The following is a 27,678-nucleotide window of genomic DNA, read 5'->3' on the forward strand; positions in this document are numbered from 1 at the left end:
GACTATTTCCGTCCCATAAATGTTAAAATATTAAGCATCAGTTATCTCGCAATATATATGAGAAGCATTATATCGGTACACTTCCTGCCGCCTTGCCTTTGCCGTTTGTTAACTACATTTTAAGCGCGCAAAAAGTCGCCGGTAATTCAAGCAGCATGTACATACGTACCGCATGGCCACCGCTTTGACGCTTTTGACATTTTACGATCGCGCATATATAAAGCGACGTTTCCGGTGCGAAAAATGTACGGCAAAAATAGCCGCGATGGCAATTTTATCGCGAGTCTGCGAATTCCCGGATAAATCTAAAAAATAAATTATATAATTATAAAATTCAAAAAAGGATTAAAGCAACGAAAGAGACTAATATATACATTAATTTAGAATTTTTTGATAAAATCGAATATACAGTATTTATCATAAATAATATTTTAATTTTTACAATAATTTTATTACTCTAGTTTTTATATAAATTTATTGCAATTTAATATAAATATAATTTCTTTCGTTTCGTGCATGTATTTGATGCAATATAGATTTCAAGTTTTAAATATTACGGCTAGCTCTTTGCCAGAGATTTTTTTTGGGAAAGATGAAAAAAGGGAAGCACCGTTACGAGGCATTGTGATTTCAGACGTCATTGTTTATGTCTTCATTTTGCGACCCGAATAATGTATCACCGGCGTTATTGATGTACGCCGGCTCCGCACGTGTGATGGTACCACGTGTGTGCCGTGTACCGATGGGAGCACTAATGGTGTTCAGAACATATTCAGAGAACACCGTGTTCTCTCGTGTGAATTTACCTTCCCTTATTTTATACTTACTTACTTTTATACTTACTGTCTCATCTTTTATTTTCTACCATATATTTTTTATCATATAATTTAATTTCTCAACACAAACGTTCTTCTTTTCCGAGAGGGGTTGTATCTTTAACAACTAGATAAAGATTTAATTTCTTTTTCTAGCGATTTTCAACGGCGTTAAAATATTCAATACAGACACAGGCGAAAGAATTCGCCCGGAATCGCTCGGGGAGAAAGCGTAGGGGAAAATTCGAGGAAAGAACGATAGAAATGGCAGCCAGGCCTGTGGTCCCCTCACGGGTCGCGAATGTTTCGTACGGTCGAGAAAGGGAGTTATCGATTTAATTCCCCGGGAAAAGCCATGGGGGAAAGCCGCGCGACACGAACGTTTCTCGGCCTCTCCTTTATTCGTGCTGCAGGAATGGAATTTTTTTTTGTGCGATACGCGCATATTTTTAGGGTATAATACATATTTATAATAGACAATATTATACAATATATATATGTGTATGTAATTTTGTTATCTCATACGAGGCATAGAGATAAAAACTGACCTTGTAACAAAGTTGCGGAACTATGCTTTTTTCGCTATCGCAGCTTGCATATTTTTTTTTCTGTATCTTTGTTTTGTATTTTACTATTTTTCTATCGTTATTAAATTTTATTCCTTGTTTCCTAACTTTAGTCTCTTATAATTTCAACCTGTCTCGTTTAAATTTACTCGAGAGTTTCCACGTTATCTCTACATTTTCACTGTGTGCGAAGAAATTCGCCAACATTTCAAGAGGAAATAAGTTCATGAAGAAAATTAGATTGTCTGTTATGTGGACAAAATTGTCTATCGAGGCCAGAAGAAATTATGCGGAATAGTCTGTCTACCATCCGGTGACGCAAAACATTCTGTATATAAGTGACGTTTTATTGATCGCGTTTTCTTGCGGCAAACACGTGGCAAATGCATTGTCGCGCATCCTTTGCCGACTGATCACTAAAAAATAGTCATTGTTATTGTCCGATGGGAGAAAAAAGAAACTTGACAGCTACTATCGCCATTCGTACAAACGTTTCGCGCCATTGATTCGCAGAGATTTTCCTATATTTGTTCGCGATTTCACGAGTTACAAATCAATGGAATGTTTCGTATTATTATTTTAATTTGTTCGTTTTTTATCATGAAAATTTTACACAATTGAAAATATAAATAATTATATTTCCAATATAAATTATAAAGATTAAAAAAATAAAAATATAACGCACATGACATACAAGAAGATTTGTTTTTTTAATAATTATGTGTATATATAATTATAAAATCTAAGATATATCTTTTTTATATTTTTTCGTTACAATATAATTCTTTAATTCTCGTAAAATATAATTTTCTCCTTAAATTATAAAAGTTATTAATTTAGTTACTATTGATTCTAGCTTACATCACTTTTACCTTTAAATGCGAGCTGCGAAATTAAAATTCGATTCGCATTCTCATTAGTTTTATGTAGTTGCAAATCACATACGCTACATCACGCGATATTCGCATTTTTGTGCTCGGTGACTATTTATTTCTGCGTTACGACGGGTATGATGAACGATATCGGTTTTCAAAAGAATAATCGCGATGGAAAATGGACAATTCGTACGTGTAACGCTGTCGAAAATTGTGCCACGCAGTCCTACGCATCGCACATCGCTCGTAGACAGCCCAGTGGGCGAGCAAATGCGCATTGGCAGTTAACGTATATACAGGATGTTCCGAAAAGTATACGAGTAACGATATTCTGTCCTTGACTTTAATTTGCAAGTTTGTATCTCCGAAATGCCAAACACATAAATTTGTTAATTTTTTATATCGTTATTTTATAATAATAACTTGCAATATGTTACTTTTTAAATTAATGAAAGTTACATTTTATGAAGTATACTATGATGTACTCTTTGAAAATTTTGATAAGCTCTATTTTAATAGAAATTTTTACGACAAAAATTTCTTTGTTGTTTAGAAAGTATGTAAAAAAACTAATTTCCGACATATCTCTCTTTTTAGAAATCATATTAATCAATTTTGATAATAAAATATTACTCATGTGTTAGAAATTTACTGATCTGAATATTAATTGCTAAATTAAAATAAACAGAGATGTATATCATATCAAATAAAGAAACACGAGATTTTAAAGCTCTCGCTACTTTCTTGACACATCCTGTATACCTACGCATACGTGAACCTACCATAAAGCATACCCACGAGAAAACGCAGGAAGAGTTAGAGAAAGAGAAAAAAAGAGCGACAGAGACAGAGACGGAGAAAGAGAGAGTAACGCGCTCATTGAGATGCGTCTCGCGTATATTTCTCCGGCAGTCGTGGACCGGAAGCTGGCTCGTCATACGTGACGAGTATCCGGTGCCCCGGAGTCGGCTCTTATCGGGATTGACAATTTTAGGAAACAAGACAAAGTGGCATGTATCGATATCTATTAAAAAAAGAGAGACCGATGGGGAAAGCTATATCATAATCTGATGCATACATGATGCATAATAAGCTGTATTGTTGTCGATATCATTCGGCTAAATTTGGTAGCTATTGATGGAAGAACACATGCGTAAAAGCGCAGTTGCGATACGAGAAAGGAAAAGTATAAATTATAAAAATTCATATCTCTATAAAAATGATAGGTAGAATCTTATCACTGCGATGACATTGTAATATTTAACTTTGTGTCACATCAGGAGAATTAATATAATTAATATATATATATATATATATATATATATATATATATATAATACATATAATTATTCACATAATTTATATTATAATTAATAAATTTTTTATTATAATTTTATTTATGACTTATTAGTTTTTTTAATTAACTTTTTTCCACAAAATTAAAATAATATATATTGTTAATATAACTTAATATATATTATTTTTAATGTTGTGGGAAAAAGTTAATTAAGAAAGTAAATAAGTCACAAGCAAATAAAATTACAATAAAAAATTTATTAATTATAATATAAATAATGTGAATAATTATATGTGAATAAATATATGTAATAAAATATTTAAATATTACAATTTTATATGCAATTATGTATTATAATTCTATTATTTCGGAGAAAAATATGTGTAATTATAATATTGAGGATTATATTATAATGCGCTTTAAGCTGTAATCAATGCAAATTTAGGCGTGATTTGCGACAGAAACGTGCAAGTATCGATCGCGATGCTTATGTTAGTTTACACCGACGAGATCTAGTTAACCGATGAAAGACGACGCCGCTCGTTAAAAATATCATTGCGTCATATCGCATCGTGACAACTCTAGGCTTTCATTGTCAGATAATAGTCCGTTATGTTCTCTTTTACAGCTGTGTACAACTGGCGAGGGGACACGCGTTATGGACTACCCTTGGAAATCGGAGAAACCGTGCAGATTCTGGAGGAGTGCGCGGGTACGTTATCCGATTACCATGTTATCTCTCATCTTTTTCTCTTTTGAGGCCGATCGATATACGAATCGTGCGCGTGGCAAGTTCCGCATTCGTTTTAAGGTCAAGGGAAACGATGAGTTCACCGGAAAACGCGATGATGTAGCATCCTGAAAGTCGGACTCTCGGTCAGGAATGATGAGAAAAAGAAATTAAAGAGACGCACATGGAGCATTCTATTGTATGATTCAAAGATAAATCATTTAATAAATCGATTGATCTCGATTTTACTGAATTTTCCGGGACTTTCCACGCAATTCCAGGTTGGTACAGAGGCTTCTCGACCAAGAATCGCGCGGTGAAGGGGATCTTCCCGAGCACGTACGTGCATCTGAAGCCCTGCAAGATCGACAATGAAGGCCTCTTCGAGTCCGTCATTCCGTTGGAGGATCCGGTGGTACGGGAAGTCACCCTGGTTCTGCGAGAATGGGGTGGCATTTGGAAGAGGCTGTATGTGGTGAGTATATTTTATCCCGAGCTTCGCGTTCTCTCGTCCCCTGCTCTGCTTTAACTGCGAAAGTAGTCTCCTGCCTTTGTGCACTTGGGGCTAAAAGGAATATTTTCCCGTTATTAAAAATTGCGATTGATGAGGAGAAAATTGCGATGTTTTTCTTTTTCATCTTCTTTATTCTTCATTCTCTATTATTCATTGAAAATTTCTCTCCATCATTTCCGAGATCTATATGTATATCTTGAAGTTTATAAAGGTTCTTCGAGAGAGAATAAACTTCCTCTTTATTTCTACAATTTTCTTAATAACTAATATTCTTACAAAATTAATTTTCTAATATTTTTCACGTTGTATAAAATTATGCAAACAAATAAAAGAAATTGATTTCACATGGATATCATTTTTTTTTTCACTTTTAAGAGTATCTATATTTTTTTAATGACTCGAAACGCGATCGTGCATCTATATCTGCTGTTTGTCGCAGGAGCGCGAGGAGTACAAATTCAACGCATTGCGCAAAGTGATGCGAGAGCTGCTGGAATGGCGACGGCAACTTTTGGCCGGCACCCTCACCACGGATCAGACTCGGGAGCTGAAACTACGGATAATCAATAAAGTGGATTGGGGGAATCGGTAAGTCAAGAAAAACTACACATCTTGCATTAAATTCGCAGCACGTAAGGACGAGATCATCTCGCTCGTCATATCCTTCAACCAAACAATTGGGAGAGTTACTTGGCTAAAATTCCCATCAGTTATAGATTAAAATATTTTAGGTCGTGAAAAATATATAACTTGACTTCTCGCTACTTTTTGAAAACGAGGTGATTTTTTTAACGTGTAAATTTATTCTAATTAATGATAGTTATTATATAATCGCATTAATTGCATGAAAAGAAATCGTTTTCGGAAATACTTAACAGAATGTAATATCCATTATACTTGACTAGTATAAATTTCTAACTCTAAGTAATCGAGAAGAAGCTACTCCAAGTTATATTTTCCGCAATCTGAGATATTTTAATCCATAACTGATGAAAATATTTTAGCTCGAGGAAAACTTGCGATTACGCAATAATCATCGTGATTTATTCTTGTCATTTGATGGAAAGTTTGTTGTCCGAAAGCTTCAGTCGCGGCGAGGAAAGAAAAAAAGAACTTTGGAATTGCTTTTGCATATGATTAGTCCACGCATAAAAGTTGAATGATGCACGTCGTCGTTGGAAAGAATCTCATTTATTTCTATCATTTTTCTTTCGTATTTTAATTGCTATAACGTTGCACATGTTGGCAGTCTTCCTCTCGTATCGAATGCGAGACGAGAGAGGTCTCGCTCCTCCTAAAGAATACGCTGATACGCTAACGCGTATCCTACAATATAGAAGGCACATTGCGAACAACTATTAAACTTATAATTGATATCGTTTTCTCTTTCTCTCTCTCTCTCTTTCTCTCCCTCTCTCTCGTTCATCTTAAATGTCTACCTTAAGATATCACTCTGTGCGCGATTATTGGCAATCTAACGGATACTGTAAAGGGGAAGGATCGTAGCATTTAACACTATTGTCGTTATACATAGCTATTGTCGGCAGCGCTTACACTTTGTCCTCGTGGACGCGAAGAAGGGGAAAGGGAGAAGAGATGTATCTGAGGGAAAGTTTCTATTGTCTCTGCTAACTGGAAGGAGAATTACCGTGTACATAATAATTAATTGCGAAAAGTAAAGTCTACGTACGAGACAGACGCACCGATTATAATATCGAGGACGATAACGCTTTTTCGCAAACGAGTTGAAGCGATCTCAATTAGGATTAATGAAGTACTTGATTATATTGTTAAGAATGAAATACGAATATCTTTTCATATTGTGAGTTATGCAAGAGGAATCCTATTCGCGTATTTTCTACTCTAGAAACTTTCCTTTCTACTTTACATATTTCTCAAATTACGAATGTCTTAAAAATTGATCTTTTTTTATACATATTTCTAATTTAATAAAAAATTATTTTCTTCACGACTCAAGAATACTAATTAATTATACATTAAACATTATATAATATTAATATATAATATATGAATATTAATATATATATAATATATGTATAAATATATATATATATATATATATATATTAATATATATATAATATTAATATATATATAATATTAATATTCATACGCAACCGTAATTTTAATCCATTTACTTAATTAAATGGCGATCTTCTATATTGAATGCGATCGCATGAATGTCGCATTATTTTCTATCCTTTCTTTTCTTCAATCAAGCACTACTAATTTTAATTCACACTATAATCATTATATCGCAGTCGCGCGGAAATACTTATAAAAAATTGAAAAAAGAAAGAAGAACGAGACATGTGTAAATGTCCGTTTCTTCTATTTGCTACACTATAATTGTATTATTTTATATCTCTGTTAATTACTAGGCAGTGCACTGGTTTTATATATGCTATCTCAACTAATGCGTGGTATTCTCATAATGTCTTCGTAATTAATAATTGCGCGATAATGTTTTGTTTGATACGCGGGATTCGCGTGTATTCGCTCTAATATTAATATAAATCGCTCTCCTATTAATAAATTTTCTAAATTAATTTCCGAATCATTCGTGTGCAAGTATTCATACATGTAATTGAAGGATTCGTTGTTGAGCAGAATATATGTTTTTAAATTTCTATGCGATGTATCGAGATCGATAGCGCACATTTTTCGTCACGTGACGAATCTATGTTATTTCGTGAAAAAAAAAAATATATATATATTGCCGCACTTCCCTATTGTAAGCAATCGGCAGAGCGTTTGTTACGTATCGCAAAAGCAAGTATCGAACAAAAGTAATATATAGCAGTGTATCGTAGCTTCGATGCTAGCTTGCTTTTTTTTCTCCTCGATGATCTAAGATAAGTAAGAGAAATATTACATTCGTGATGTGAACAAAAGTTTAAAGAACATCACTATCAATTCTACGCGTTCCACGTGTGTTATACCTTCCTTAAGTTACCGTCAAATATATTGGCACTGATCTGGAATGAACGATTAATAATTAAAGTGATTCGATCTTACAACAAAGAAAGTTTCTCACGTCAGGCATCTGTTGCGACTTAATGATTATAAACAGTCACAGTGCAAATGTCTTATCAACCCAAAAGCATCGCGCATTACATCGTTACATTATATATTCGATAATCTAATAACGGTTCGTGCCGTCGCGATCGATATAAGATACCAGCATATCTTCCATTCGTTCCTCCTATCGACGTACCGCGTGGGAATGCTCGTTCTAATGCTTCACCGCATTATTCAAATGAAAATGTTTTAAGAAAATAGAGATAATGGGGGAAGAAGGCGCGGTTTTATGTGTCTTAACTTCGGTTTTGTGGTACATGAAAATCTCTCGTAATGACCATTGGATACATAAAGAGGTTGCTTCACGCTGTTTCTCAAACTGTTTTTCAAACTCAGTTTATATGAATACGTAACAGCAATAACAGCCTGAAATAAAAACCTCATAATGATCTCATTGGACAGATGCGTCGATAATCAGGAAACTGCGACGAACTGAGCTCGTATATTTTACATTGCAAATGATGCTGAAACTTTTACAAATAAAATTCAATGATTTGATTTAATAAGATTGTGAGAAATATAATCGAATAGAGAAAAAGAGAAGATCAGAGAGCACATGTCGCAATAATCTCCAGTACAGATTGGAAGATTCGTCAGGTATAAACGTCAGAAACCGACTCGTGCTTTACGAGCGTGCGGTAATGAGCGAAGTTTCCGTCGAGAGAAGACAAGGACCACAGGCTGTCTAACATTGCTTGGAGTTTACGAGCGTCACGTAATAGTAAGATCGCGTCGAACACGAATCTCGACGGACAGCGGAAAGAAACGTCGAGGAGAGGTTCCATTACACATTTTACGAGCACGGTAAGATACTCGACAGCGCGGCACGAACCTATCTCTTTATTGGCACCGAGATAACGGTGGTGTACAGGTACCACCCTCGGTATTATCACAATACGAACAGAAATAGAAGTGGGGAGGGGCGGTGGAAAAAAAATCGACTCGATGAGGCCTCTTGTATTTAGATCTCAGTGTCCTTGGCGTATTTCTCGATCTCCGGGTATATCGGCGACATCTCGAGGGTGCTGGGCGCCGATGGCACCGACGTCGGCGATGCGCCGCTGCCGCTGCCAAATTGCAAGCGGCGGCACAACTCCTCTAATGTTTCGTTGAACATCATGAGATTCATGTTCTGGCCTAACAGATGGAGCATTAGGAAGTCGCCTACCTGAAAATTCCATTTTTTTTTGTTAAATTTCAGGATGGAAAATTTATTGTGAAAATTAAAATTTCATTAGAGAAGGTGCACATTATATAATTTCTCTCTTATTTCTGGCATTATATTATTCACCAAAATTTCATTTTGCAAATATTGCACAGAACCGACAATTATATTACCTCAACTTTCATTCGAAAACTTGTTAAATTAAATTCTTAAATGAATTATTGCAGTTATACCGCTCAATAGAGTGAAACTTTTGAAATTATATTTTATCAAAGCCTTTGTGCATCGAATCAATTTCGTATATGTATTATCGACAATCAAAAAAATATTTTACCTGAGTCTTTCGGATGAGCGCGTTAACCGTATCTGATGTGCCGAACTTGAAGCGCTTTTTGAGAATCGTCTCGCGCGTACTAGGCATCAACACTATAGCCATGCTGTACAACACAGCCAAGCCGGACATGAGTGCTAGAATGATAAACCAGAACCACAGGAAGATGTAGATCTTCTCATTGAGAATATTAAGCGCTAGCACGCAGAGCGCGTCCAACTTCTGTATCGTGCCAGAAGCACCGAACTTGTGGAAGGTGCACTTGGTAATGCGTGGGAACACCTGAATCATCGGATCGGTACGTTGCTCCTGATTCATGTTGCTGAACCTGAGTACTTCTGTGCCATATGTAAGGAAAGCGCCCCCCAGAAAGGCGTCCACGAAGAAGATGTTACCGACCTGAAATGAAAATAATATTATTTTAATGCAAAGAGTTTTATATTTGTAGAAATAATTTGCGAGTTAAATATACAACAATCTACAATAATGAAGTTAAAAATTGGACCTCTATATTCAAGACCAAAATTTAATTTACGCTACGGTATGTTCGAGATAACTTAAGGAGAACTTGTTTACGATATTACTTACGGTATTGACAAAATTAAGGGCCTCGCAGAAAAAGTATGCTGCAGCATAACTGTTGTGTAGATGTAGGGTTTCGACGAGATACTGGACCAGTCTTTCGACTTTAGCCTGTCGTTCCTGCTTGGGCTCGACCATGGAACCTCTCATGCCCTCGGATATTATTCTGATCTTACCCTCTTCCCACTGTTTCCACATCCAATGCGGTATATAAAAGAGCACACCTTGGAAGAACAGCATGAACGGCACCCACTGATAGTACGAGTGATACCTCTTCTCGCCTTCATCGATACCCAGACCCGGATGAGCCACGTGGGTGGACACGGCTTTCGCATTATTTGCCGGTAGCGTGAACGTGTACGTAATCCAGCAGAAAGTGTTGATCACGTGGCCGGCACCGGCAAGTTCCGATATGCAGTTGATAGGATCACCTGTACAATAATAGATAAACAATTAGATCATGATGATTTTTTATCGTTTATTAAATTAGATATTTTTGGGTCGAAATTAATTATAACTAATTAGTGGAAATAAGAAATGACTTATTTAACTTGTAATTTATTTCCATAATTAAAAAAGATGACGATGATTTTCAGGCACCTTGCTCGTATCATTCACCTTTCTGACGAACATCGTTACCAGAGTAATCTCGCGGAATTATCGTGTGTAACGTGTGTTAATCCTATGCCATTAACAAACGTCGGAAAGGATGTTATCGCGACGAAGATAACTTTTCACGTGTCAAGTCACGCTGCAAACAAGCCACTTTGGATGCTGCGCTGTCGTTCTAGACGATGATACTCGAAACTCGAGAATCAAGTATCGGTCTCATTTAGCATCTTGATGAAGCACTTCTAAAACGCAATGAAGATGTTCCTTCCGATATTGATATAAGCATTAAATTTCGCGATATAGTCTGCATTACATTTGCACAAATCCAGATAGTACGTGTATTTTTCAATTAGGAGTATTTACTTGTACTTTTCATATTTCTGTACTTTTCAAGATTTACTTATGTCTAAAGCGATTAAACAGTAATAAAATTAATTATTAAAAATTCTAATACAAAGATAGAGTCAAATAAAAAGGCTTATGAGAAGCGATATCTCTACGCGTTAATATTTTTAAACTTTATCCAAGAATATCTATAGAAATATTATTTTTTACGCCCACGCATTAAACAAAAAATTCGATATTTTATCTTTCGAGATAATCATAAAATTTTTATAGCTCTTATAACTTTTAAAAACAAAAGATCTTACTGTTTTATAAAAAGATTAAAATTGAATGAATATATCGAGAGAGAAAGAAAGAGAGAGAGAGCGCTTCGCAGAAAATAGAAGAGAAAAATGAAAACGTCATTACGCTGAATAAATCTAGCATCTATGCTCTTTGAGCTTCTCCTCGAGATGAAACTGATGGATACCACATGTGTGCGCTATATAATCGCGCTTCATATGTATACCAGATGTTTCACATGTACATTATCGGCAATTAAATTATGCAACGATATTCAATAACGCGATACATTATACTCCAGTTATAATTGATTAGCCATTTGTATTTTTGATCGCTCCAAAAATCTCTTAAAAAATTGAACGTCTAATTTAAAAATTTTCTCTCTTTCGTTATATTCTTAATTTTTTAAGATTCTTTAATTCCCTAATTTTTACAAATAAAATAAATTATATTACTGCCGTATATTTTATACAATTAACTTTAATTAATTTCTGCAGTATTGTATAACTAATGCATGGTTTTTTTATCGATATGAGGTCACAGATATACATCATGCAATATAAACTCGATTCAATAATGATTTCAACGAAAAATGTAAACGCATACGCTCTCCTACTATTACATATCATCATTTGTTACATAATTAATTATTGCTTCACCCTACACAATTCAAGATCCATTAATCATATCGTGCAAAAACGACCTCGATTTGCTCGACAATCGATTTGTCGAGAAATGAGCACATGCCGAGTAGTTATGATTATAAGGTGTAAACATGACTTTTTCTAATCAGCCGCGCCGTTAAACCTATCGCACGACGATAAAAGAGCTCTAAAAAATCATAGAATTAGATGTTTCAAGCCCTCGTTTACGATGTAAACTAATGTACAACTCCGAAGAATGTATTATTGTCTCGCTTCTGTTCGAGGCCCCTGCAATCGAAACCGATTGCACCGACTTATGCAATTGATCCTTAACCCGACAGATTAAATGATCCCTTGCACAGTCTATTTTTAAACATGTTTTCTGCACTTTAAAGACTCAATCTTTCTTTCTTCAAATATTATAATTAAAGTATATCAATTGCTCCAATTAATATTAATTAAGCATAATCATTTCATTCTTGAAGACTCTACTATCGACAATAGAACTTACCATGCAAGATATTTTTCTCAATCGTGTTTTTAAAAGACTCTCAAGAATCTTTCTTAGAAGAATTCTTCGAAAAAACATAAGTGCATATTGAATGAGAATATATTTACCTATCAAGTTATTGGCGGTGACGATGATGCAACAGAGAAACAGAATGGCCGACGTGATCCTGTAATGCATCCTGAAAACCATGTTGTCGATGATGGCCTTGTCAATCAGATACCGCACTTTGACAAATCCGGCGACCGCCGAGACTAAACCGAACACCGCCATTTTCGTTTAATCTGCAAGAAGAAGAAGAAAGGCGTTATTTCTTTTTTGTTGTCATCTTGACAATTGCTGACCGATGAATAATAATTGGCCAACGATAATGCGTTACTTTTTGAGCAATATATTGAAAAAGTTATTAGCCAGAGAATAATAATTATAGTACCTCGTGTTTTAATTAGACATAAACTGAGTTTACTGATTTATCTGTTTGGTTTATTTTTGCATATTTTTTCTCACAAAATGTTTTTTTTACAGCGCCGGTTATTAAAGCAGAACGTTATTTAGATTTTTATTAGCAGCCAGTCATTTAAATAGGTTTTTATCTAAATAACATTTTGCACTCAAGTCATTAGACGGTTGCTAATAAATTCTAGTAGTAAAACCTGTGGCCAGAGGGTTTTCGGCTTCATCTAATCATTTTTTAGTCATTATCAGATTCTTATCACGTACGGAATAGATGATATTTAAATAGTTCGCTAAAAAGATTGGCCAACGATACGGACTTCGTTTAATAAACCATCAGATTAGTATTACTGTATGCATAATGAATGCCCCATAGCTGATGGATCGCGATTAGAAGCGGTGCTTTATTGCGTCAAATGACAACGGAGGGAAGCATTAGCATTCTTATCGTACAAGTCAGTAATTTATAATGATTCTGTACGCATTGCCTGGGAGACAAAGAGAGAGAGAGAGAGATCGACTCACGGAGGTTGCGCTTCGAGTTCTCCGCTGATTGTACATACGTGTCGTATCTAGATTAGCTCGTGATTAATTCAGTATAGACTCCAGTAGTAAACAGGACTACAATTCGAGAGCTGATCATCAATCTTATCTTAGATTTTCTCGATGACAGGCAATTGCGTTGTTTGCGAAATTAATTGAATTTCACGAGAGTTCAAAAATTCGATCGACTTTGCATGTCAAATATATAAAGAATTAGAATAGTGGTCTAATTAATAGCAATACAACCAAGAAAAAACTGTCATTTAATTATAAAATTAATATAGAATCTAGGCTTTAATTTTAATATTTTTTTATTAAATATTTTTGTTTAAAATATTGTGAAAAATTTCGAATTTTTGAAAAGATAAGAATTTAAGAAAGAAAGATTTCAGGATCAATCTTAATTTCTACTTCTACAAATTAAATCATTTGACTTTGAATAAGAGAAAAGACACCGTTCACTTTTCTTTAGCATTCTCATTTTTATTCTTCGAGGCATTCTCGTCAACGAACAAAAAGCCAAAGCGTTTCACCGCGACTTTATTCAGCAAAATCGTCGCAAAATGTTTTCCCGGTCCTTTCAAAAATCCATGGAACCCTCGATGAGAAGGGTATCCGACCCTTTACCTGACATTGCGCGCGTCCGGAAATGGTACAGGAGGATCGATATATAAAGAGAAAGAGAGAGAGAGAGAGAGAGAGAGAGAGAGAGAAAAGAAAATTCACCCATAAAGCCCGCGCATACCTCGACCCAAGGATTGTTCTCGTCAGGAAGCAAAGCTCAACGCGACCGGAATCCCCTCAGTTTCGTCGAGTTTCGATGGTACACAGAGAAAAATGTATACTGTATTCAAGTAAATATTATTTATTTTAAGTATATCCTAAGTTTGTATAAAAAAATATAAGTTCATCACAAGCATTAAATTTAAACAAAAATTTGGTTTGCTTAGAGTTGACGTAAAGTAAGTTTGATTTTTCTTTGATACAACTTTATAATATTCTAAGTAAGTTTGATTTTTCTTTGATACAACTTTATAATATTCTTGAAGAGAAAATAAATTCTTCTTTCGAATACATGATAATGAGATTTTCTAATACTTGTGATGAGTATATTTTAAGACTATTATTAAGAATATATTCTTTGTTGAGAAAAATTATTACTTAAAAAAAGAAAAATAAACTGAGTAATCGCTTTTCTTGGCAGTAGAATAATATTTTTCTCTGTGTAGCGACACGTGCTCGGAGAACCTGAACGCAGAGATTTTGCGAAAGTTACAGCACTAATAGAAACCGAATGAATTTCTCGTTTTTAAAAGTCCGTCTCATTTAGATTTCCATTTTTTTGCATTTATCGGGATTTTATCTCGTACGCTATTTCATCTTTTAATTTGTCTAATCTTCAAGTCATACATTTACAAGGTATGCGATGTTATCATGTTGTCACTATCTGTCATACATTGTAAGAAGAAATCGAGACACGCGCTAATATCTGTCAAATGTAATATCAGTTATTACCATCGTTTAAATAAAGGCAGAATAAAAGTGTTTAACGTCATTCTCTTTTATCGTTTCCTTAGAGAAACAAGATTAAAGCATGCGCGGAAACAGTTTACGTTTCATTTTCGAGATATCGTGGTTTTGTGGTTCCATGCTTTTCGATATAATTGCGTGTAATAATAATTAAACGTGTAAATGCCTGGGCTTGGTCTATTTGCGTTAATCTACGCACATCTCAAGAATTCACTTGTCATTGCGGTTATGAAAAGTATCGTATTCGTAACATATGATGTGATTGTTAATATCATATAAGGAGACAGATAAAAAATTACAAACATATCTAATATTTATTAAATTAATTCAGAATTAATCCTCGAAAGTGAACTTCGAATAATAGTTAAGAAAAAATTACATTAATTAATTAAAATTAACAAAATAAAATATAAATAGCCTATAATTATATAGTTTCTTGCAAAATAATTCCAGATATATTTTTCTATTTTTTAATTTTGCATACTCTGAGGTTTAAATAATTAAGGATACAATCACACGCATCAGAATATTTATGTTTTTTTTACCAAAGAAATGTGTTTTTCCCAGCGATAGAATAATCTTCTCAGCTCGAACAAAATTCAAGGACAAATTATAACTCGTATTCCAGTTGGCCGGCCGTGTATCAATGGAATTTCATAACTTAATTAATTGAAGACAAGCAGGGGACGCGTGTCGCTGTACCGGGTCGATTTGTACGAGGATGAGAATCGTGTGTGTCGTGCAATGTACGGTGTCTGGCACCATCATTATTATAACAGAAAAAGAAGAGAATACTAATGCAGACAATATCTATTTCCAACAGATTTATTTCAACAATAGCAAAATTTTTAGATAATTTTCAGATAATTTTATGAAAATTTTATCTCGATATTTTAAATTTAAATTGTATTGTTTTGCCTGTAAAAAGTAATAATTCCACTAATTTCAAATATGTATTTGATATAAATTTTCTAATAAATCCAATAATTAGATACTCGCAAGAAAGGAAAGGAATGAGAAGAAAATTCTGAACTGACAAGTTTTTTAAATCCTATTTCTATCTCTGCTCTCTCTCTCTCTCTCTCTCTCTCTCTCTCTCTCTCTCTCGCTCTCTCTCTCTCTCTTTTTCTCTTTCTTTCTTTCTCTCTCTCTCTCTTTATGTAACATATTTTATTTTATATTTCGGGATAATAATTATATAAAATTTAAAAATATAAATATTACATTAATAAAAATATGTTCACATTTTTCTTCCTTTGCAATATTTTATAACGTCGAACAATAATTTTCCGAAATCAGTACAACTTAATTATCCCATAATCACCTCCAGTGATAAAGACCTCTGATATATCTTTAGAACAACGTGCTTATGAGTCACACCCGGCAATGTTTTCGAGATGAGAGAGAGGTGTAAGAAAAAAATGAAATAGCGTTTTACGAACTTAACGATATTTCTTTGAAGGTATTCAAAAATTGGAATACCTTCGTCATTCCTTTACCACGCGTCTTGAAACGCTCGTGGCGAAGAAACCGAGCAAGTTAAACCAGTTGGCTGCTGCTGGTTTCTCGGGTGGACAAGAGTGGGGTGCAATTGCATGAGTGAACGATGACGACGGCGACGACGAAGAAAGGCCGATACCCTTTTATATACGTGCTCTCGCCTTGATTAATCGCTTTTCTTGAATATGCGACATTCAATTTTAAATGATATTGGCCGATATTTCTCAAAATTATGTAATCCTAACAAACTTGGACTGCCATATGGTGAATTAAAAATAATTAGCAATTATTAACGATAATTTCTCATATTCTTCCTTTTAGAAAAGTTTAGATTCTCAAACAATTTTGCTTTTATTTTCCATTATACGCTCCATTTTTTATCTTATCGAATTATGGGAAATATATGTCGTTGCCTAAGTGTTACTGCCATTTCGATTACGTGTCTCTTTAGTTAGAACAGGACTTATGACGTTGCGCAATCATACGTACGAGGTAAAAAAGGTTTTATGTCCTATTGGTCGCGGTAATAAACTCGTCGTGAGCGGAATTTTGTCGTCGCTGCTTCTATTCGCGACGAGAATTTTAACTATCATTTAATTTTAATTATTATTGATTATCGAATTCCTATAAAAATGTTATATGATTTATGTTACAATAATTTAATTAAAAGAGTATATTATACGATATATTTATGTGCTCGTATATAAATGATTCAACCGACGATATGAAACCGTGTCAAATATTTCTTGGAAATAAATGTGTAACGAAAAAAGTCCCGTGGTTTGCGAGGACGGTTTTCTTCTCACGATCGCTGCCGCGGTTCGATCTCATACGAATTCTCCATATCGGGTTACGGATGCAGAAAACAGGTTTGAGATCGCGGTGCTGCCAGCCCGGCTCCGATAAAGACCCGAGGAGTCGCTAATACACGATCGAGAAAAATGGAGAACTCGACGGATGCTCTTTGTCCGCGATGGCATCCGGGACATCGGGAACCCGGTTCAGGTTCACCGCATCGTTCGCATTTTGAATGCGAAGCAAGAGAAGACAGGTGTAAATAGCGTATAAGATAAGAAGTGACTCTCGTGTATCTGACTCTAAACAGGTGTACTTTCTACCGTTCACGCGTGAAAAAAAATATCAGTATTAAATAAATAAAATGTATTCTTATGATTTAATTTTTTTGAATGGAAAAGAAACAATGTTAGATAGAAAATAACATTTTTAAATCAAAGATTATAATTTTCTTAAAGTAGAATTAAATAATTATATATTCTTGAGGTGACAATTACAATATTAAAATAAGATTATAATATTGTTGAAATTTAAAATTATTATTAATTAATTAATAAATTTATTAATTTCAAATTATTAAATTCTTCTAAGAAGATTATAAATTGTTACGCATATACGAAACAATGCGTAAGTATATAAATATATAAGTTTTGATTTTACACTTATTTTTTTCTGTGTAAAAACGTCAAAAAATAAAAAATAATTTAGAAGAGATGGAAAATTACTTATCTCTTCGCGTGTCTAATATTACAATTCTTACGAGTATTTAATGACGACAGCCGAAGACATAATGAACGAGCAATCGAATATCGAGAGAATGTTTTCCGAGAGACTCGAAAAAAAGCGTAAATCCGCGGCTTTACAGAACGAGATATACGGACGCCGGAATTCAGTCGATTCAGCGGTTAACAGGTAATGGAGTGAGATTTACGGGCGCGGGTTGCACCGCTTGATATAGGAACTGGAGCGATTTGTAGGTCGAAGCGCGGCGATTGTGGTAGTAACGAGATCTACGTATGTATGGACTAATAGCAGACTTGCTACGTACAGAGTATCGAACGTGTTTAAACGGATCATGATTTATGTATCCCGAGCGTGATTACTGATAGGAATCACTCGGAAACGTGGACCAGTTCCCCGCAAATGAGATCCGAATGTCATCGGATGCGCGACGTTAATCGATTTAATAATGATACGAATTTGAATTTTATGCATTATGCAACTTAATGAGACATTTGTTACTATTATTGCCTTAAATGTCTCATTAATGATATCTTGGTATTTTGCAATAATAATCACAATAATGTTATATTTGTAATGAAGATATCAAGAGACCTATAAATTCATTATAAAATATTAAGAAATCTATAAATTCAGTAAAAAATATTAAGAAATCTATAAATTCATTATAAAATAAATTTAGAAAGTTTACAACAGCGTATACTTTTCATATTAAATTATCGTAGTATGAGATGGAAATAACGTCTTAGCTCTGCGTTTATATTGAATAATTCGTTGAGAAAGCATGCATTCGTCAAGAAAGGCTTCTCAGAATTCAAGCAAGTTAAACACTTTTCTCTGCAGCATGGAATCTCGCATTCATTCCTGAATACGAACTGGAATTTTATACGAGTTAGCGCGAAGAGAAGCGTAAAATATTAAAGTAATTATTCTTCTTTTCCTCAAAATTTACATCGAATATTATTTTCAAAAGCTCTATTTCTTCAAGCATCTCTTCCACGATGATCGAAGTGTTTTGTTAAAGCTTATATAATCTCGCACGCGTGCGTGCAAAATATATATTAAATTAATATTTCTTTCGAGTACTTTACGAAACGATATAAGTTCAGATCGCATGCACGAATTAATAACACGCCGTGGATAAACGGTCACCCTCGTCAGTAGCAAATTGGCGCAACGTGACCGTAAATTATAGTATCAACAGCCATTCGCGCCATGTCGCGATATCAAGATATCGCGAGTTTTATAATCGCGATCCGAGTAATTGTATGTACATGGCCATACGTCGCTTTTACTGACAGTTATTCAGGTGCGCCGATCCCGTCAAAGTGTCAGCTGTTCGCGTCTACTGGGTGTGTTAAATCGAGCCTGTCCGATGATTCGCGAGCTCTCTTTGACATTTTGCGCAAAATTCGAATAACGATATTTTAAATATTTCATTACCTTGTGATAAAACAAAAAATATCGTAAAAAAGTGATAGTATAAAATTAAAATTTATGATTGAACGAAAGGTTATATAAGAATGTTAATGATATATGCGACTTTATTTATGATTATATTAGTATATTTAACAGTGAAAAAAATTGAAAGATTGTGTCGTTAATTATTTTCTACGAAAATATTGCAAAAATTTCAAGTATCGTTACTAACTTGCGTGAACGAAACAATACTCTCGGGATATATGACCGTTGTACGCAATTCTCCTTTATATTACGTTGGAATTACGTGCGAGGCATACTCGGTCAATGCTTTATTAGGAATTCACCGAGTAACCAGCGAGCGATGATTATAATTTCTTTGCACATCAAATGCTCTCTACAAATGCGCTTTCATAAATCAACGCAATCATCTCTCCATATATATATATATATAATATATATATATATATATTACTAGTAAGAATGATGCATCTTCTACGAATACTATACTAGTAATAAAAGCAATTTATCTTTTACTAAGTCGCGAAAAAAATTAAATATATTTATAATTAAATATAATAATTATTATTAATAATTATAATTATATTATTATTATTATTATTATTATTAATTATAATTATGAATAATTATTATTATAAATATATATTTACATCCAACTTCATAAAGAGTATTAGAAAAAGAAGAAATAAGAAAATATCTTTTCGAATTTTATATCATTTTATATTTCCTTTGCATGTCATCGTTCAATGAAAAAATTTATAATTTAAGAAATCATATTTAATTTGGTATTCAAATTAATTATATAAAAAAAATGCGACATGATATCGATTTTATAAATTATTGTGTTCAATTATTGGACCGCGATGGATCGAAACGTTGAATTAAATGACACTTTTTTCTGCCCCGTGTCGTGCACGTGACATATGCGCGAACAACTTTTCTTTCGTTTGTTTCAGAGACCGAATCGTTGACGAGAACGGGAAGGAGATTTACAGTTATGGCTTATGCGTGTATTCCGCTAACATCATGGTTATTTTACCTGCTTTAATGTCTCCCGGTGACATAACATTGACATGACAAATAATAGACGCGTGTGGTTTCGAATGAATTTTTCAATAATTTTCTGTCAAAACGATTTGATACTAAAAAGTGTTACATATTTAAAGCTCTCGAGTGTAAAATTGCTTCCATAAATGCCACCTATTAAATTCTATTATATGCTAATTAATTTGCATGCTAGTAAAAATTTACATTCAACTAAAGTTTACATTCAATATTAATTAATCCGAAAAGATCAGGGATAATGAATCAACATAATAAAATTTAAGTAATTAATGAGGCAAACTTTTTCATTGACATTTCAAGTTTTACCATCATTTTTTTATTTAAAGCATATGTCATTAGATTCAAATATATCTTGTTGACAAAAGAATCAATTTTTCATAAACGAATCGATATCCATATCTCTCTCTGTCATTTCTCAAAACTTCAGAGGAATTTAAATTTCTCCTTAAAGACTTCTTTCGAAATTCGCAAAATCTGAAAATGGACCTAAAAAATATAAATAAAGCGCAAAGAAATAAGGCGCTTATTATGGCGATTTTTTAGGTCCATTTTCAGATTTTGCGAATTTCGAAAGAAGTCTTTGAGGGGAAATTTAAATTCCTCTGAAGTTTTGAGAAATGATAAAGAGAGATATGGATATCGATTCGTTTAAAAATTGACTCTTTAAAAAATACGTGAGAAAATACGATCGGGCATTTATCTTGCCAATTTTAATGAGTCGATTTAAACAGATCGATCGTATTAAATCACGCCGGTATACAGTCGCGATCGCAAACGATAGCGCACGCGATGTGAGTGAAGGGTACTCTATTCGCTTCGTCTCGCGACCGCGTCGGGTGAAAGGCGATATAACTCGCGAAATATTATATATATGTATATACATTTTTCGTTTCGCTCGCGAACAATTTTCCGCGAAACGGTCCGCGGATTTTTCGCGGCGGCCGCGCTGCCACGTGACACGACGAAGATTATAGCTTACAGTTGTGTCGCGATAATTGCACGGGTTGCTACGACGAATAGGGAACGAGGCCGTAGGAATTATGTTAATTATTGCGTAGCCGAATTGTTCTCCCCAATTATGTTATATAACGGACACGCGACAGATTCCGCCTCTCGTTACGAGTCTATAAACACGGACGTCTCTATAGTAGAATATTAAATGTATTTTCATTTAATGTATTATCAGCAAGCTAAATTACACAGAAAAAAAATAAGTGTCAAAACTTAATAAAACTAACGCGTTCATTGTTTCGCATATACGCAACAATTTATAATCTTCTTAGAAGAATTTAATAATTTTAAATTAATAAATTTATTAATTACTTAATAATAATTTTAAATTTTAACAATATTATAATCTTATTTTAATATTGTAATTGCCACCTCAAGAATATATAATTATTTAATTCTACTTTAAGAAAATTATAATCTTTGATTTAAAAATGTTATTTTCTATCTAACATTGTTTCTTTTCCATTCAAAAAAATTAAATTATAAGAATACATTTTTCTTGATTGTACTATATAAAATGACTTCATTCAAGTGAGCAATTATTCAAGCAATTATATGTTTCTTTAATTAATGCAATCTCATTTCAAGATTTCCATGTTAAAGGTAAATATATTTCCAAAGCAAGAATGTCCTTTTTTGTGTAAGACAACGCGGCATTTTTTTATATGATTTCCTATAAAAAATTTAATTTTATCCTACTTTTTAATTATTTTGTGATTTTATAGTGTAACACTTTCACACGAAATCGTTATGATTTCTCAAAGATTAGCGCATGTTTCGTGAGATACTTTGTACATATAACGCTTAATGCAACATGCTCAAGAGCTTGGACACGAACATTATTTTATAAACATCATAGATTTTATCATGTTAATATTTCGTTGCATAATATAAGTATTATGCGCTTTTATGATACGTATGATAGACATGTACGTACGTCAATGCGCGAGCGAAAAATAGAAAAAATGAATGAAACTACTCAAGGAGGACGTTAATAGTTCACGCATCGCGAGATCGTGGGAAGTGAGATGACAGCGATAATAACGATGATAAGAACGATTACGTTGACAACTATTTCGGGTTTATACGACAGATAGATTATTATATTTATTATAAAAGAAAAACAATTTTAGTGTCATGCGATATTTTAATAGATTAAATATCATAATTCATGCTTTTAATTGAATTTATTTTAATTTTATCTCTCCCTATCATTTTTTTAAATATCGCAAATTAATCTCATCCGCGAGTTGATTCTATTTTTTAATACTCGTGTATCTCGTATATGTGTTTTGTTAAGGAAAAATTTTATCAATTAATCACTGATGGATTATTAATAGAAAATCGCAAGACAGTATTCATCTCGATTCGTGACGTAGAAAGAATGGTTCATTCTTAATAATTACGTTCTTTCGAGGGCCTTGGAAGTGACGGCTGTTGAGAAATCGACCGTAGAGGTAATCTTTAGACCGCAGATGTCGAGAAATCGACGATACAAGCGGTTTCTCAAGTGTGTGCAAGTGTTGAAAGATCGGCAGACCATTGTTTTCTCACGGCCAGTTGTTCCGACACCGTTTAGCGTTCTGGCAATTTAATTTTCGTTCTCCGTTCGCATATTATAAACAAATATTACATAGCAACATTAATTATTCCGTACCATCAAGAGCTTGAAACAAATTTAGTTCGCTAAAATATCACGATATAATTGATGCAAATCTCATGGGGGACACGCGAAAATTTCGCTCTACTATTCTTATTACTCAGTTATTATTTTCCCTATATTACCGTTATAATTGTTACACATCGCGTAAAAAGTTGAACCCTTCGTATAATGTACACAGAGAAAAATACTTTCTACTGCCAAGAAAAGCAATTACTCAGTTTATTTTTCTTTTTTTAAGTAATAGTTTTCTTCAACAAAGAGGATATATTCTTGATAGTCTTAAAATATACTCATCACAAGTGTTGGAAAATCTCATCATCATGTATTCGAAAGAAGAATTTATTTTCTCTTCAAGAATATTATAAAGTTGTATCAAAGAAAAATCAAACTTACTTTACGCCAACTCTAAGCAAACCAAATTTTTGTTTAAATTTAATATTCTTGACTAAAATATTGCATTTACTAAAATTCCGAATATATTCAATTAAATTTAATGCTTGTGATGAATTTATGATATATTTGCGGATATACAAACTTATGATATATTTAAAATAAATAATATTTACTTGAATACAGTATACATTTTTCTCTGTGTGGTGTTTTCCGACTCAAGATTTACTCCTTTCTCCGCCCACTTCTTTAATATTTACACAGTTATCGCGAAGGCGCAGATAGGTAGATGATTCTAACATCCTGAATGCATGAAACACGCGGAGGCGGCAAGATAATCTTACGCGTATCTGTCTTCTTTGTGTGTATCGAGACGCAAAATCCTCGGTCCTTTATCTCGTCGCTCTTATCGTCGCCTGGAAAAGTGAGAAATTCCTATCTACCGTACCAGAAGCGCTCGAAAAAAATAAAATAAATAAAAAGACGGATGAGGAAAATCACGAACCTGATGATTTACGAGAAGAGTGACACATCCCTCGACACATGAAACATGAAACTAGAGATAAAAGAACGTTGTATAAAGACACGAAAAATGATAAGTAAACGTTTACTTGTGCATGATATCCTATATCATTAAAATCAATTAATTTTCTAATAATTAATTTTCAAAAATTAATTATTATCGCACAATATTCCATAGTATCTCTCGAAATGTGCGTATTATTTTTTATTTTCGAAATTAAAAATGCAATATTTTTAGTTTACATTTCACAGTGTCAGGCTCCCGTACCTATCTTGCATTACGTTATATTTAAAATATCTTATCTTTTTTATCTACGCGACATGTTCATTCGCACGAGGCGGGGGCGTGTGTGTCGACTGGCTGTTTTTTCTGCTCGTGTCAATCGCGGGCACGAGCCGTTCTCGCTCGAGCGGAACACAGGTAGCCGTGATTCGAGAAAGGGCCGAGAAACCGTCGACGCTTTCTCTTCTTTCACATCAAAAGCTGAAGTCGGAATACTTGGGATGCCTATCGTTTTAGAGACGGCCTTCGGACCTGCCGATTCTCAAAAGGGATTCTCCGTTTTCCCCTCCCCAAAAGGCAAAGTCTGGCCTGCTCTGCATTCTTGGTCAAACCGTTTTCAAATCCGTAGTCAAATCCTTTTCTGGAGGCTTTTGAGAAAATGTAACGTACAAAAATTTCCTCGCTCGAGGAGAAAAATATTTCTGTACGATGTTAATAGTTTCGTTAAAATTTTCTACATGTATTGTACCTACTCATTTTTTTATTACATCGAATTAAATAACGTGTCGAAAAATATTATTATTAATTATAGTTAATTATTATTATTAATATTAATTTTTTTTATATTATCAATTAATATTTAAAATTTCCAGACAAGTGAATATGAGAAAACACGATAGAAAAAACGTGCGCTTAAGAGATAATTTTTAATACATACAATTATATGATGCGGGTTAACGAAAAATGGAGTCTGCAACATTTTGTCGTCGACTAAAGACGAATCAATAATAAAACAATGCATTTGACACGAGAGTTTACATCTCCCGGTGTACTTGGTTTACAAAGGCAACAGGAATTTGTGGAGTGAAAGAGGGATTATTCATTCGAGACTTGTGCGAGCTGGCTTGAAACGATCGTTTCAATCTTTTTTAACTTAAGCCGACTGCTTTGCCAATTGAGGTCGATTAAGCGCGGTTCCCGGAGAAGAACACGCACGTTTCCCTCTTTCTCTTGAGTTCACGAGAGCGTTTTGTAGAAATCGTTCTTTGAAGAGCGATACGTTCGGATAGAGGCAAATTGATGACTGTACTATTCGAGATAAACTTTCAGAGTAATTTCAACGAAATACACACAGATTCCGATTCACGGACTCACATTCTCGTGTCAGTTGTCTCAAATTGTAGCTTATAAACACGAGAAGCCCGCGTTCGCGTGATTTTACAAGATTCGATCAATCATCGATCTTCAGATTATCAACATATCGCGTCATCGCTTTATTTACGCATCTGCTGTTCGCCGCAAACATTTTTTTCGCGAGCTCGGAAGCTCCACGTGCGAGGAAACGACCACGTTTCTTAGAAGCTACTCCTCTCTTTCGATTTATTATTATTTGAATACCGATCGAATCACCTGTCCTTTCACAATACCTTCTATTCGTGGCGCACGACGGTTTCCTGCCCTTCGAAGGGAGAGGTCTCGAGGCTCGTTGTCGACGCTGCAACTATCACCAACGACTGTACCTCGGCCGAGATTCGGGCCCCTGATCCGGCGCCGGAGGCCCGAAGCTGCGCGTGGAAACGACGCGCCGATTCGGTCAAAGAGATCGACGATCGCCTCTTCTCGCGCGCCCGGAGAGTGAGATCGCTCCTTTGTCTCCTGCTCCTCTTTTTCCCTTGTTTTTGTTTTTCCTCCTCAAGGACGAGGCGGGCGGAGAAGAGGCGCGCACTGGAATTTGGACGAGGAAGAGAGAGAGAGAGACGCGCGCACACATGTACGGACCGAATGAAGCGACGCGTTCCTCTTTCTCTCTCTCTCCTTTCTCTGAGTTCGTGACGGGAAAACGCGATTCTCGACGATACACACGGACACGTATAGCACCGACTGGGCCCGGCGAGCGACTGACTCGAGCGGCGAGGACTCGCTCGGGGCCCCACCATTCTTGCCATCCTCCAGTCTGGCGGTGAGGTACGGAGTGGTGGAAGAGGTTGCCAGGTGCGTAGGGCGCTCTCGCCAATTTCCGCGTCGGGGATCCTTCTCCGGACAATTTTTGCGAATGACAAGTCCCGTCTGACAGATGTCCATACGTCAGATTCGATCGAGATCGTGTAGCTAATAATCGGACGATTCGCCTCGAAGCGAGTAACCGCGATTTTGCGGACGTCACGAAGATGTAAACACGCGTTTCTACATTTTACACGACGTATGGTATCTGGAGCTTCTTGTATTTTTTGCTGAAAATGTGACGCTAAAATATACGATAGCGCAGGTGGATGAAAGGTACTATTGAAACGCGAATTTGGGAGCGCTCTAGAATTTGCATGCATTATGCAGGTGGAGCAGTTACGAATGATATACGTTAACATAAATCGCGGAAAATGCAACTGCGAAGAGATGCGCCCGCTTGATAATCGCCCTCCTACCGCTCCGAAATAATTCGTCCCACTGCGCTCCCCTCCCTCTCTGTCTCTCCGTCTCTCTTCTTCTGTCCTGCTACTGAAAAATTCAGATTCAGCGAGGCGCGAATTAACTCGTCAGCGTTTGTTTCTGCGCGTTGCTTTCTTCCAAAACAAGATAAAAAATTCACGTTCGAGCACACTTACATAAGTGAAATTTACGCGGGTGACACTAGGACTATTTGTCATACGATACTCGAGATGGATTCACGTTATTATTGTAACGATATATGCAGAGTGCATCCAGGATCTGCCTTTTTATTTTTCCACTAATTTTCCACATTTTCTATCTCGACGAATTTCTCAAAATTCCTCTCCAAATTTTCGGGGACCGATCGCCGGAGTCCCGAAAGTCACGCGGAGCCCAATAAAAAGATACCGTTTTCGCGAGGAGCGGTCGCGACGAGTTCAAGGACCAAGGGCCCGGTCTTCCCACTGGGTCCGCGACTCCCCCTTCCCCTCCGGGCGCGATGTACATACGCATACATATCGTGTGAACTCACCTTTGCTTTCTCGACCTGTATCGTGTGTCCGCCAGCATCTCTGGACTGGAGCGAGAGACGAGCAAATACCTTGTCCCTCCTCCCTTCGCTATTTCTCTCTCTCCCTCTCTCTCTTTCTTTTAACCTGTCTCGCTTTCGGTTCATTCTTTCTTTCCCCGTCTCCGTCGCTCTAGATGGGGGCCCAAGGTTTTCAGCTCGGTGAATACGCAGTAACCATGTCGGGAACCTGTTCCCCCCATCCACGCGCTCAAGGGGGGTCGCTCTTTAAAGGCTACGTTTCTACGTTTTTCCTCCGTGTCTTTCCCGGTTCTCCTCTCTTTCTTCTTGCTCCTCTCTTTGTTATTATCGTTGTTATCGCGTAGCGCTACCATTAACCATGTAATCGTCGTCAGATGTAATTAAGATTGCGCTACTGTTACTCCCTCGTCTTACTAATGTTATTGTCATCTAGGGAGATTAACGTTTTGCTCCAAGAGAAA

At 35.2% G+C, this 27,678-nt stretch overlaps 2 protein-coding genes across 3 annotated transcripts in view; one reads left to right on the top strand and one right to left on the bottom strand.

Moving 5' to 3' along the window:
* Positions 1-4,181: 4,181 nt before the first annotated feature.
* Positions 4,182-27,678, top strand: part of LOC105258723 (dedicator of cytokinesis protein 3) — a gene marked incomplete at its 5' end in the record, with an annotated part of 42,100 nt that continues 18,603 nt past the window's right edge. The window contains 3 exons of the mRNA XM_025405965.1: positions 4,182-4,265; positions 4,565-4,758; positions 5,237-5,385. Coding sequence (XP_025261750.1) covers positions 4,182-4,265; positions 4,565-4,758; positions 5,237-5,385 — 427 coding nt within the window. The remainder of the gene's footprint in view (positions 4,266-4,564; positions 4,759-5,236; positions 5,386-27,678) is intronic.
* LOC105256319 (innexin inx3) lies at positions 6,934-27,216 on the bottom strand. 2 transcript variants are annotated; one of them, XM_020029077.2, is made up of 5 exons: positions 27,200-27,216; positions 12,478-12,651; positions 9,983-10,407; positions 9,398-9,793; positions 6,934-9,066 (listed from the first exon to the last, which is right to left on the bottom strand). In XM_020029077.2, exons 2-5 carry the CDS (start codon positions 12,638-12,640, stop codon positions 8,860-8,862), a joined length of 1,191 nt encoding a protein of 396 aa, XP_019884636.1. In that variant the 5' UTR covers positions 12,641-12,651; positions 27,200-27,216; the 3' UTR covers positions 6,934-8,859. The 2 variants fall into 2 exon arrangements, with proteins under 2 accessions (XP_019884636.1, XP_011264432.1); XM_011266130.3 differs by lacking the exon at positions 27,200-27,216 and adding an exon at positions 25,671-26,152.

This window comes from Camponotus floridanus, unplaced genomic scaffold (genome assembly GCF_003227725.1).
Source record: "Camponotus floridanus strain SB8 unplaced genomic scaffold, Cflo_v7.5 scaffold129, whole genome shotgun sequence".
Taxonomy (NCBI): domain Eukaryota; kingdom Metazoa; phylum Arthropoda; class Insecta; order Hymenoptera; family Formicidae; genus Camponotus; species Camponotus floridanus.